This window comes from Chiloscyllium plagiosum, chromosome 3 (assembly GCF_004010195.1).
Source record: "Chiloscyllium plagiosum isolate BGI_BamShark_2017 chromosome 3, ASM401019v2, whole genome shotgun sequence".
NCBI classification, from domain to species: domain Eukaryota; kingdom Metazoa; phylum Chordata; class Chondrichthyes; order Orectolobiformes; family Hemiscylliidae; genus Chiloscyllium; species Chiloscyllium plagiosum.
In genome coordinates, this window is record NC_057712.1 from 66,827,410 (window position 1) to 66,840,663 (window position 13,254).

General features: G+C 38.7%; 1 protein-coding gene across 1 annotated transcript in view; it reads left to right on the forward strand.

Annotated features, from left to right (window-relative positions):
• themis (thymocyte selection associated) overlaps positions 1-12,907 on the forward strand; it is a 47,822-nt gene extending 34,915 nt beyond the window's left edge. The window contains exons 5-7 of the mRNA XM_043683711.1: positions 4,002-4,164; positions 7,528-7,674; positions 12,393-12,907. Coding sequence (XP_043539646.1) covers positions 4,002-4,164; positions 7,528-7,674; positions 12,393-12,403 — 321 coding nt within the window. The 3' untranslated portion in view covers positions 12,404-12,907. The remainder of the gene's footprint in view (positions 1-4,001; positions 4,165-7,527; positions 7,675-12,392) is intronic.
• Positions 12,908-13,254: the final 347 nt, after the last annotated feature.

Consider the following 13,254-nt stretch of genomic DNA (forward strand, 5'->3'; position numbering starts at 1 on the left):
GCAAGACCTCCCCTTCACAAATCCGTGCTGGCTGTCCCTAATCAAGCAGTGTCTTTCCAGATACTCATAAATCCTATCCCTCAGTACCCTTTCCATTACTTTGCCTACCACCGAAGTAAGACTAACTGGCCTGTAATTCCCGGGGTTATCCCTATTCCCTTTTTTGAACAGGGGCACAACATTCGCCACTCTCCAGTCCTCTGGTACCACCCCCGTTGACAGTGAAGACGAAAAGATCATTGGTTCTGCAATTTCCTCTCTTGCTTCCCACATAATCCTAGGATATATCCCGTTAGGCTCAGGGGACTTGTCTATCCTCAAGTTATTCAAAATGTCCAACACATCTTCCTTCCTAACAAGTATCTCCTCTAGCTTACCAGTCCATTTCACACTTTCCTCTTCAACAATACGGTCCGTCTCAACAATACGGTTCACTTTGGTAAAGTAGGGGAGGGTAACCAATGTTTGTGAAACAAACCCATGAATGTATTCAGTAGGGAAGGAGGACAATTTAGGTTTGTGGGGAGGGTAGTTGAAATCATAACTCAAACACAAGCCTGTCTTTGGAAAGCTTAGAAAACACGTATGTAATCAAAAGTGTCATACAGCAGATGTTTGGTTTTTTTCTTTAGTTCAAGAGGCTAGAAATAAAAATGTTTCAGTATGACAATGTTTTATATTGCAGTTACTGTATTTAAAAATATTTAAGATAATTCTAGAGATGTAGAGGAAAGATGATTATGGATAAGAGCGAGAGTAACAGGGTAATTGTTACGGGGGACTTTAACTTTCCAAATAGTGACTGGAAATGCTACAGTTATAGTACTTTCGATGGATCAGTATTTGTCCAAGCTTGCAGGAGGGTTTCCTGACACAGTATGTAGACAAGCCAACAAGGGGCGAGGCCACATTGGATTTGGTACTGGGTAATGAACCCGGCCAGGTGTTAGATTTGGAGATGGGTGAACACTATGGGGATAGTGACCACAATTCGGATATGTTTACTTTAGCAATGGAAAGGAATAAGTATATACCGCAGGGCAAGAGTTATAGCTGGTGGAAAGGCAATTATTGATGCGATTAGGCAAGATTTAGGCTGCATAGGATAGGGAAGGAAACTGCAGGAGACGGGCACAATTGAAATGTGGAGCTTATTCAAGGTACAGCTACTGCGTATCCTTGATAAGTGTGTACCTGTCAGGCAGGGAGGAAGTGGTTGAGCGAGGGAGCCATGGTTGACTAAAGAAGTTGAATCTCTTGTCAAGAGGAAGAAGAAGGCTTATGTCCAAATGAGAGGTGAAAGTTCAGTTAGAGCGCTTGAGAGTTACAAATTAGCCAGAAAGGACCGAAAGAGAGAGCTAAGACGAGCCAGGAGGGGACATGAGAAGTCGTTGGCAGATAGGATCAAGGGAAACCCTAAAGCTTTCTATAGGTTTATCAGGAATAAATGAATGACTAGAGAATGATTAGGGCCAATCAAGGATAGTAGTGGGACGTTGTGTGTGGAGTCCAAGGAGATAAGGGAAGCACTAAATGACTATTTTTTGTCAGTATTCACACAGAAGAAAGATGATGTTGTCAAGGAGAATATTGAGATACAGGCTACTAGAGGTTCACAAGGAGGAGGTGTTAGCAATTCTGGAAAGGAATTTCACTTTGGAAACCCTGGTGTAAGGTGGCAGAAGCCAGCAGTGCTATATTATCTACAACACTACCAGGAGCAGTGCCCACTGCTAGTATTACAATTCAGCAGGTAACAAGGTGTTTGCAGAGGATGCATCAGGATCCAAAAGGGAGGTTTAATTGAGAGAAGTGAGTTCATTTTTATTCATTGGATGTGGGCATGCTGGCTGACCAGCATTTTTTGCCTGTCATTAATTGCCTCTGAGAAGGTGGTGGTGAGGGGGTAGGAAGGAGAGGTTTACCTCCAGGTTCCTCTATTCCTGCCTCTAATGGAACTGGGTGTTCCTACGACCCCATCCCAGAGTTCAATGGCCGTAGTTGGCCTCCAGGTGGGAAGGCATTATCAAGTTTTCCTACCTAGGACTAAATCAGAGCACCGTCAGGCATTGGGGTCTCCAGTCACCTTACATCCTGGTCACTGCACCTCCACCCCATTCAGACTCATTTATAGAATCATTAAATCATACAGTACGGAAAATGCCAAGGTCCCATTGAGTCTGCATTGACAAAACACTAATGTAAATCCACACTAGTCTCACTTTCCAGCACTTGACCTTGAATGTCACAATGTTTCAAGTGGTCATCCAAGTACTTTTAAAGTTGGGAGCATTCCCCCCTCAATTGCCTTCCCACCAGTGCATTCCAGATTCCCACCACCCTCTGGATGAAAACATTTTTCTGCAAATCCCTCTAAGCGTCCTGCCTTTCACCTGAAAGCATGGTCCCTTGTTATTGACCCTCATCAACTAACTAAATCTCAACTGAAAATAAGTATGCATTTTTGTTGAAATGTTTGATGAAAGTTGAGGAATCGTAGCACTTTTGAAGATTTTTGCATTTAACATTAGGCCCTATCAATCCTACGTTGGGTAAAACATAATCAAATATGTGGTAACAGTGCACCTACTACTCCCCAACAAACAGATTAAAGTATTGCTATCCGATGTAATGTAATTAATAATTTTATTTATAATTGTTTATCTGGCATTTTAATAATCAGATTATGCGTCATTTCCAAAAAAATCTAATAAAAACTTGGAGCTTGTTATAAATTGTGTAGCCTGTGATTTGTTTTAAGTCACTTCGCAAAATTCCAACTGTTAATGAAACCTCTTAGCCTGGCAATTTGTGCTGAAATATGGCAGTTTTATATTCTGTTCACATGCTCTTTGAGTAACTGGATTCATGACACAAATGTATTTCACACAACTGTCAGACAAAAAGAAAAATAATAAGACTATAATCTTTCAGTCCTGTCTGGGTTTAAATCTCTATCTCACACTGTCTAAAACCTTTAATCCAGCTTCCTAAAATGAGATTTTTTGACTCACCAAGGCGTGAATGAGATATGAAGATTCAATGCACTTGTAAAGACAAAGTTAAGTAATAATACTTGCAAGCTTTACTCTACAAAACCAAAACGATTGCTTGTTAATGGATTAAAGAAAGGAGAGAATTACATTAGACATGAATGGAGTTTTACAAATGTGTTCATTCATGGGATGCAGCCTTTACTGGTTAGGTTACCATCCATTGGCCATCCTAATTACTGTTGAGAAATAAGTGAGTTGCGCTCTTGAACTGCTACAGGTCTAGGGACATGTAGACATGTTAGGGTGGGAGTTCCAAGACTTTGTCCCTGCAGCAGTGAAAGAATGACAGTCTCGTTCCAAGTCACTAACTAGATGTGAGTTTGGGGGAACTTACAGGATATGGTGTGTTTCCATGCATTTGCCTGCCCTTTTGCTTCTAGATGATAAGATTTGTGAGCTTATAGGTGCTGTTCAGTGATCCTTGATGAATTGCTGTTTGATCTTTGTTGGATGTATGTAGAACCATCATTCAAAAATATCTTTTGAGGTAGTTTTTAAAAGAGAGAGAATGAAGGTAGAGGTTCTTTGAGTGTTCTCCAAGTGATTGGTTGAGACAGCATAGTTTGTTCCATTACTGATTAAGTGAAGGACAAGAATGCAGAGAATGCCCTACTTGGTTGGAGTACACAGGCTTGAGATATGAAGGTTCAGTATATTGCAAAGGTAGAGTAGGGAAACATCATGCGGGGATTTGTAAATGAGGGAAGCATTTTTAAGTTGATGCTTTAGGGAACAGGGAGCTTAGTAAAGTTTACTGAGAACAGTAGTAATGGAAAAATCAAGTTGCTGTTGGATGAAGGTAGAGGAACTCAAAAGGGTGCAACTGAAAGACATAATTTAACTAGGTTTCAAACCATTACTTATAGGTTACATGATTATTCAGTGTTAGAATATTCTGTGGTTTTTTTTGATACTACTTACCACTGTCTTTTTTTTTTAAATTAGAATTCACCAATGGAAATGCCAAGATGCAAACCAAGATCTCAGAAATACATCCCTGACATTGCTGCAAAACCAGAAAATATTCTTCATAGTGTAACAATTACAGACCACATGAAAGAAAGTTCAGACTACGTTTTACCAGTACCCAATGTGATGCTGCTGAAAGGTATGTAATACATGAATTGCAGCAGCACTTTCAAGAGTCAAAAGTCAGAATGCATTGGTATAATTTGTAGGGATGCACACTAGTAGATGAATTCACATTCAGTGTTTGGATTTGGTTTTAGGTTTCCTTACAAAGCAATTGATTTTCTTTCAAGACAGGGCCACAGTTTTAAATTTAAACCACATTTACTAAACTGCAGTTACCAGCTGTAGCCAGTTTGGGTTAGATGAATTTGAAGACAAATCAGAAGTTCCCAAATTCATTGTCAGAAAGAATAAACTCTGAATTACTGATTCTGTGAACAGTGAATTTTGCATTTATTTTGTCCATAAAGTGAAAATATGCCTTATAATGGTAAAGGAGATCACTCAAGTTCATCCAACATTTTGAGTTATAATAGTTAAGATATTCAGTTGATTTTGTGAGAGAGACATTGATTTCTGATAAAAATTTTACAAAGCTATTTGTGTCTCTTTGCATATGTACATACTGTGTGTAACAATGAGGACTCTCACAAAACATTATTTTTCAATTATTTAGTTAAAGTTTGAAGCTGCTGTGGTTCATATGATCAACATATTGAGATTGTTGCATTACGCATCCTATAATTGTGCAGTCCTTCTTTGTAGCAATATAATAATGTGTGCTGCAAGTCTGCTAAACATGATGTTAACACTTCTCTGTGTCATTATTACTTGTAATTGTTCCCTAGTATGACCCTGTCACAGTGGTTGTGTTACTATGTTGTACTGTTTGTTCTCCAGAAGCAAGTGGTATGATGCTCATTAGCTGGGGCTTTCAATGCTAGTGATTGGCAAAACATACAATGGACCCCACAGTTCTGTTGGGAATCATGTCTAGGTGGGAAATGCTGAGATCAAATGAGATAAACTTGCCTGAATATTGGCCTTGGTTCAATGCTGATTCCAGAAGCAAGTAAACTTAGATTTTCTAAAAGCTGACTCCCTTACCCAGATAGAAAGCTAATAAATCAATGAAATACTGAATTATCAATTTTGACTCACCAAATCTAAATGAATGAACCAGTATTGAAGCAGCTAGAAATATAAACAGAAATTTGAGGCAGGAATTTCTTCTGAAACCCCCTCAGTAATTATGTGCGAAACGTGCATGCACTGTCAGTGACGTCTCTCCGTTCCATTCATATTTATTGGCTTATTTGGGCGTCACCATATTTTTACTGGCAGGACGTTTAACGAAGTGTGCATGTGCAGAACTTTCCACATGCTCAATGTGAACCTTTCACGGGTGTCAGGGGGCACAGTCTTTCTTGAACCATTTAGGTGGTCAGGTAGCATCAGTGGGGTATTGACATTTTGAGTTATAATGATAGGTCACGGATTGAAGCATTAACTCTTCTTGTCTCTCCAAATATGCTTCCTGGTCACTTAGGTATTTTCAGCATTTTCTGTCTTTATTTTAGATTTCCAGCATCCAGCAGATTTTGCCTTTGTAGAAGAAACAAAGCCAGACTTTCAGTAACAGCAGTGTCAGGAGAAATGGTTGTAACTTTCAGCTCGTCTGCTACTGGAGTGTGGAGCAATTATCTATATCTCTGGCCAGTTGATGATGAGCTCTGTAATGTACATGGCTTGTATTTCTTCAGCAAATTGACAAAAATACAGCATTGCATTGATTTTCAAAGTTTGTGATCCATTTTTATAAATTCACAAGTTAAAGGACTATACTGGATTTTGAGTGACTAACATCAAATAAATTGATAAGTTATCAATAAATTTAAATAAATCACAAAAATATGCAGTGGTTAGTAAAATAAGAAATCTCTTATCTCGGACCACTAAATAGGAACTGAGACCTAGTTGACAATAATTTGTAAAACAGTGTGTGCTCATCTGTTTTGCAAACTTACACTTAGACTCCAATTTTCCCTTCTGCAAAATTTTGAAGTTCCACTTTTTGTGTGCTTTGTGTTCTTCACTTTCCATTAGCTCCATAAATGAGCTATCATTTGCTGGATTACTCAGTTTCCACAGACTGCTAGATTCTGCACTCTGACATCCTTCACTGTCCTGGTCTCCTCCCTGAACCTCATTGACAGCCTTGTACTATTCACCATTGTAGTTTCCAATCCAACAAAAGCCAAAAGGTTGGGGGAAAAGGGGAAGTGAAAAGAAGCGAAGGCATAGGATGAGAATAAATATGTAACAGGAGCTGAGAAAAGATATGAAATAGTTGAGATTTAGCAATTAATAGGGAAAGGAAATGGAATGTTAGCCTTCATTTCAAAGTGGATGGAGTATAAAAGTAGGGAGTTTCGTTAAAACTACACAAGACATTAGTCAGATCACAGTTGGAATACTGTGAACGATTTTGTAAGGAAGGGGGCAGTCCAGAAAAAGTTCACTCAGCTGATACCAGGGTGGAGGGACTGTCTTATGAGGAAAGGTTGAGTAGGTTTGGCCTGTACTCATTGGAATGTAGAAAAATGTGAGGTGACCTTTTTGAAACGTACAAGATTCTTAGAGGATTTGACAGGGTAGATGCATAGAAGTTGGTTCCCCTTGGAGCAGAGTCTAGGACCTGAGGGCGTTATTAGTGATCACACATTTAAGACAGAGATGAGGAGGAACTTCTTCTGTCAGAGGGTAGTGAAGCTATGTAATTCTTTATCACATAGGGCTGTTGAGGCTGGGTCATTAAGTATATTCAAGGTTGAGGGAGATGGATTATTAATCAAAAAGGAAATCAATAGTAATTGGGAAAAGGTGGATAGGTGGAGTTGAGGATTTTCAGATCAACCATGAGCCCATTGAATGATGGCGTGGCCTTAATAGACTGAAAAGCCTAGTTTCTGCTCCTAGTTTTATGGGCTTATACAAAGATAGGAATTAAAATAAGAACATGAATAAGCCATTCAACCAATTAGCCTCATAACCCATTCAGGCAAACTCTTACTAATCTATATCTCAACTTGATTTAACTACCCATGATATCTATTTTTAGAAGAAAACATAAACTAAATAGTAAACAGATAAACAGAAGTGGAATGGCAGCAAAAGAGAAACAGAACTAGAGGCAAGGAAGAAAGAGGAGTGAGAGATAGTAACATTTCTTCTCTCTACAGACTTAGCAGAGTAGAGAGTTCAAATATATACTATTGGTGGTGGTTTAGGATGGAGTTAGGGAGTGAGGTGCTGCTGAAAAAAGTTTGAGAATCATTGCTATTGAATTGCATGGTGATGGCTGCATTAAAAGAAAATTGCTAGTCAACTCCATAATTATCAAATGGTAATATTTGTGAATTTCTCAATTACTAACATGTGATACGTGGCTTTATTGTAATTTGTTTCTGTAAACCATCCCTTTAAATCTTTTCTTTAGCCAAAAGCCTTCCTTTGGATATTGATAACTTGGATTTGTCTGACAAACATGACTATGAATATATTGATGACAGTAAAGTTGAAGACTTAAGGAAGCAATTAAATGAAAATGACCATCAAAACAGGAAAAACTGCAAGAAAAAAAGAGGTGAGGTTAACTTCTCAACTTCAAACTAAATTAATAGTTTGATCTTTGAAACAGAAATATCATTTGTGTTAGCTTGAAAATGAATTATGTTCAGTGGAAAGAAATATGTAAGCCAGAATTTGCTGTCCGTTTAATAGTGAAGCTAATGATGCTTACTATTACGTGTAAATAGTACAGCAGCATCAGGCAAGGGATTGTAAAGCATGAAAGTCCATAAGTTGCTGTCCAAGATTCATCACCACACATTTAGCTTCAAAAAATGATATTTTGCCCTGCATTGGAAAAAGAATTCTTGTCATTTCAAACATAGCTACCATTTTAATATCATGTTAAATGCTCATTATTGCCAGTCACACCCTTAAGCTCTAAAACTAGTGTGTTACAAGCATGCATCCAATTGCATCAATTTTCATTTTTCTTAGCAATGTTAAAATGTACACAGATTCTTGTTCTGTTTTTTTTTTCAGAACCCAATGGCTCTGTTTTGCTCACCTTGACATTTTCAACTTGTACTTTCAACAAAATGCAGAGCATAATATTCTAAAACCCTAATGTACATAATCATGCTAACATTAGACCTGTTGAGGAACCCTAATAAAGAAAATTATGCCCAATGTCTTAGAATCACATCTATTAGATTAGAAGCTGAGTGGCAGATAGTTCTGTAAAGTTTAGAGGATTTTATTTATTTTAACATGTGGCGGATTGACCTGGATGGGCAGTTATTCAGGTTGAGCAATCATGTAACATCATGGGCTGCAGTTGTTGCAGTCAGTGGCTAAAAGCATCCCATCCTGTCTGCTGTCAGGGACTGAGATCATGCTGTGGCAAATTAGTAACAAACACATTAATGGACTCATTAAAGTCCACTTCAGCGTAGACATGTACCAGCTGGGTCTTTTTGTTATGAATGTTGCACAGCATGGGTTCAGTGCATCAGTGCAAGCATTTTATGAGAAGGGAATGTACAAGGTACTTAATAAGTAACTATAGTCACAATTTGGAAATCAGCCCAAAAATAGAAATGACAGAGGTGACTGTTTTGGATACTTGGTTTTGAAAAGGAGCCTTTACGATAATCCAAAGAGATTCTACAAGTACATTAGGAGCAAAAGAGCAACTAAAGAGAGAATAGGGTCCCTTGAAGGGATCAATGAGGGGCCTCTTAAAGAGGTCATAGACTCAACAAGTCATCCATATGTTGAACCACAGGAGATGGAAGAGATACTAAATAAATACTTCTCATCGTTTTTTTTACTGTGGAGAAAGGAATGGAGGCGAGAGAACTCAAGGTCATTAATATTGATGTTTTGAAGCAGTTCACATTACAGAAGAGGAAATGCTGGAGGTCTTAGAAAACATAGGGGCGGCATTGTGGCTCAGTGGTTGGCATTGCTGCCTCACAGCACCAGGGACCTGGGTTCGATTTCAGCGTCAGGCAACTGTGTGGAATTTGCACATTCTCCCCGTGTCTGTGTGGGATTCCTCTGGGTGCTCTGGTTTCCTCCCACAGTCCAAAGATGTACAAGTTAGGTGAATCGGCCATTCTAAATTGCCCAGAGTGTTCAGGGATGTGTAGGTTAGGTGCATTAGTCAGAAGTAAATATAGGTTAGGGGGAATGGGTCTGAGTGGGTTACTCTTCAGAGGGTTGGTGTGGTCTTGTTAGTCTGTTTCCATACTGTAGGGATTCTGTGATAAGATGAATAAATCTCTGGGACCTGATCAAGTCTATCCCAGGGCATTGTGGAAAGTTAGGGAGGAAATTGTGGAATCCCTTGTAGAAATGTTTGTATCATCATTAACCCGAGGTGAGGTACCGGAGATATGAAGTTTGGCTAATGTTAGGCCTTTTAAGAAAGGCTGTAAGGAGAAGCTTGGGAACGGAAGATCCGTGAGCCTGACATCAGTGGTGGGTAAGTTGTTGGAGGGGATCCTGAAAGATAGGATTTATGCGCATTTGGAGAGACAAGGAATGATTAGAGATAATCAGCATGGCTTTATGTAAAGGAGATCATGTCTCACAAACCTTGATTGAGTTTTTTTGAGGAAGTAACCAAAAAGATTGATGAGAGCAGAGTGGTAGTCGTTGTTTACGTGGACTTTAGTAAAACCTTTGACAAAGTTCTGCATGGTAAACTAATCAGCAAACTTAGATCACATGGGATTCAGGGAGACCTTACCAATTGCATACAAAATTCACTTTATAGTAGGAAATAATGGATGATGGTAGAGCACTTTTTTGGACTGGAGGCCTCTGACTAGTGGTGTTCCACAGGAATTGATACTGGATCCCCTTTTGTTTGTCATTTATATAGACAATTTGAATGAAAATAAAGGAGACAAGGTTAGTAAGTTTGTGGGTGACACCAGAATTGATGGTATAGTGGACAGTGAGGAAGGTTATCTAAGATTAGAGATCTTGATCAATTAGGTCAATGAACTAAGGAGTGGCAAATGGAGTTTAATTTGGATAAATGCGAGGTATTGTATTTTCATAAAACAAAAAAAGGCAGGACTTATACAATTAATAGTGGGGAACTGGGTCATGTAATAGAACCTCGGGTTCAGGTTTATAATTCTTTGAAATTTGTATGACGTAAACAGAGTGGTTAAGAAGGTGTTTAGCACGCTTGCCTTAATCGCTCAGATCTTTGAGTATAGGAGTTAGGATGTTCATGTTGAGGTTGTACAGAATGTTGGTGAGGACTCTTCTGGAGTACTATATGCATTTCTGCTACAGGAAGGACATTGTTAAATTGGAGAAGGGTTCAGAAAAGCTTTACCAGGATGTTGCCAGGAATGGAAGGTTTGAGTTATAGGGAGATTCTGGGTAGGCTGGAACTTTTTTCACTGAAGCGTAGAAATTTATGGGGTGACCTTATCGATGTTTATAAAATCTTGAGGGGCATAGATATTATGATTAGCAAGGGTCTTTTCCCTAGGGTGGAAATTGGTGGAGATTGTTGGTCCCCAGCAATCAGGATAGGGAGAAAGCAGCAGATGAGGGCTTAGGGAAAGAGGAGATGTTAGCGTCACAGAGTCAGTTATTAGTACTTGAATAAGAATTAAGGCCAAAGACTTCCTTATGATACTGGAGGAGCATTTCTGCCTCCTGCGGCCCTCCGTGTCCAGCAAAAGGTAGTTCCTTTCATGAGCAGGAATTGTTTCCCTTTCACTGGCAAGTGTCTGAAAGTTCGAGAAAACCTGGCTAGCAGCATTTAAGGTAAATTGCTCCCTGGGAACCTGTCTTAAATAAGCCTTTCCAAGACATGGTTCCTTGCATGGTTCAAAACACACAGTTGCAGTAATGATTTTGGGCACATATGCAGAATGATGTGTTGTATTCACTACCTTTTAGGGTTTCACCCACCCATCCCCGTCCTCCTCCTGTCGTAGGAGACTGCAAGAAGGATGGAATGCAGGAGAAAGGTCATGAACAAACAGCTTTAAGCCAATGCAGAAAAATGGGGTTGCAAAGCAGTTTTATTTATTGGTATCATTATACAAAGGGAAGTTGTGTTGATGGAAAGAAATGAATTTGCTTCTCACTTGTTCTCTGTGATCTCGATTAGAAAACAGCTTAACAATTTATTCTAAGTCTTCTGAGTTCAGATCATTAGGGAATGCAGTTATTACATTCCTGGGTTCTGCTCTTGTGTGGCAGTTACCGTAAAGGTGCAACACTCAGTCCGAAAAACAACCCTCCACCATCACCCTCTAGAATTAGATCAAAATGTTTTGTGCACTTCCACTTAAAGTAACAGGTAAGTAAATCACTGTTGATTATGTCAGGTTAAAATTGCTACAAGAATATTATCATTAGGCCCATTATGTCAGGAGACATCTTCACTCCAAAGACAAAACTTTCAGATGCAAAGATAATAACCTTGCCATTTTCTGATAGCTGCCTTTAAAACTACATCAACTACAGTGCAGCCTCTTGCTTGATATAATGCATACATTCTGGGTAACAGTGTCAAAATTGTTGCATTGTTGTAATTGGCTCCTAATTAGTTTGATTAAATTCTTACTGCAGTAGGGCTTCTGTCATCACCTTCATGTGCTCTCCTCAACGAGGCGGTAGCACGTCAGGTAGCCAGATTATTTTGATTAATTTTCCCGGTTTCCCCCTACTGCACTATCATGAGCCCAACTGTCGACTTCCGATATCTCCTGGCCGATAAATTCTCTTGACAGAGAAGTCATTCAGGTTTGGTTCCAGATGAGGAACCTGCCTAGAAATCAAAGTCAAACACTACCTTCAAACAGCACATCATGGGGCAAATTGGATTACAGAATTTCCCAAACAAACCACTACAACCTTCAATCTCAAAATCCACACAAGTTTATGGTTGGTGCCATTGCATTAAAATGGCTGCTTTAAACTCTCTGACAGAAATTGGGTAGTGACAAACAGGGAAGTGTCGGATCTGCCCTACTGGTTGTTATACATTAAACAGCAGCTGCTGCCAACTTGTAAAGATATATGTTAGTAATGACCTTTCTAAAGAAAACTTCCCTACATAGCCATGAGAAATAGGAGTTCCTCAACCTTCCTTGGGTTTAAGCCCTGATAGTTCTCTCCACTGCTACAATGTTCGCTGCTACAATTCTTGCCTATGTCTTGCAGTCAGACCAAAAATGGGTTGAGGTAAATATCTATCACAACATGTACAATTTGTACTGATTTAATCTCCTATTTGTGTCTCAATTTTAGAAAACCAATAAGAAGAATTGAACATGAAAAATGTCTTCAAGAACACAAACAGGCATAATGTTTACATTATTTCTTCCCTCCAGAACACAAATTTGTAAAGTTTGATTAAATTTTTGTTAAACTTAGAACCACTGAATCTGCCTGGAACAAATATTTTAATTCACCAGTTTAACATCAGATAATGGTGCCCCCATCGATTGTGATTTGGAAATGAAGTGTTGCTCTACCTTACTTAGAGGAATAGATTTATTAAGATTTTTGCTGTGTATTTTTTTGATTCTCAGAATTTTTATACTTTTTACAATCCAGAAGCATTGCAAGTAATTGAAATTCTATGATGCAATTTTTCCAAATAATATTGGTTGCAATGGTGTTTATATATCTCGGGATTAATTTATTCACTTCTACTTAGCAATGCTGTAGTATTTATTTTGCTTGTATAAACGTGACCTAAAAATAAGAACCAACATTGAGTTGTAACAGATTTTGTATTTCTTATTAAGTTTAAACATTATCAGTGTTTGCAGATGAATGAATAATGTTAGTAATAATTTTGTTAACATAATTAAATTTAAACCATTATTATAACTTTAAACCAGTTACAAACAAAAGGTTGTGTGTGTTTCCATAATATAGCATCCTTGATGACTGTGGATTTTATCCATTGTTGTTGAGTAAATGGTGTTACCAAGGTAATTGATTGGTAAAGCGCATGTTATTTTCTTTAGTTATTTCTGTCTGTCCTATTCCCAGGCGTTAACCCTATGCCATTCTCCTGCAGCTCTCTCCTCTGCTCCAGCATCTGCACATTGGTGCCTCAGCTGTCTCAACCTGACATCTCAGTCTAACACCAATCCTCCAA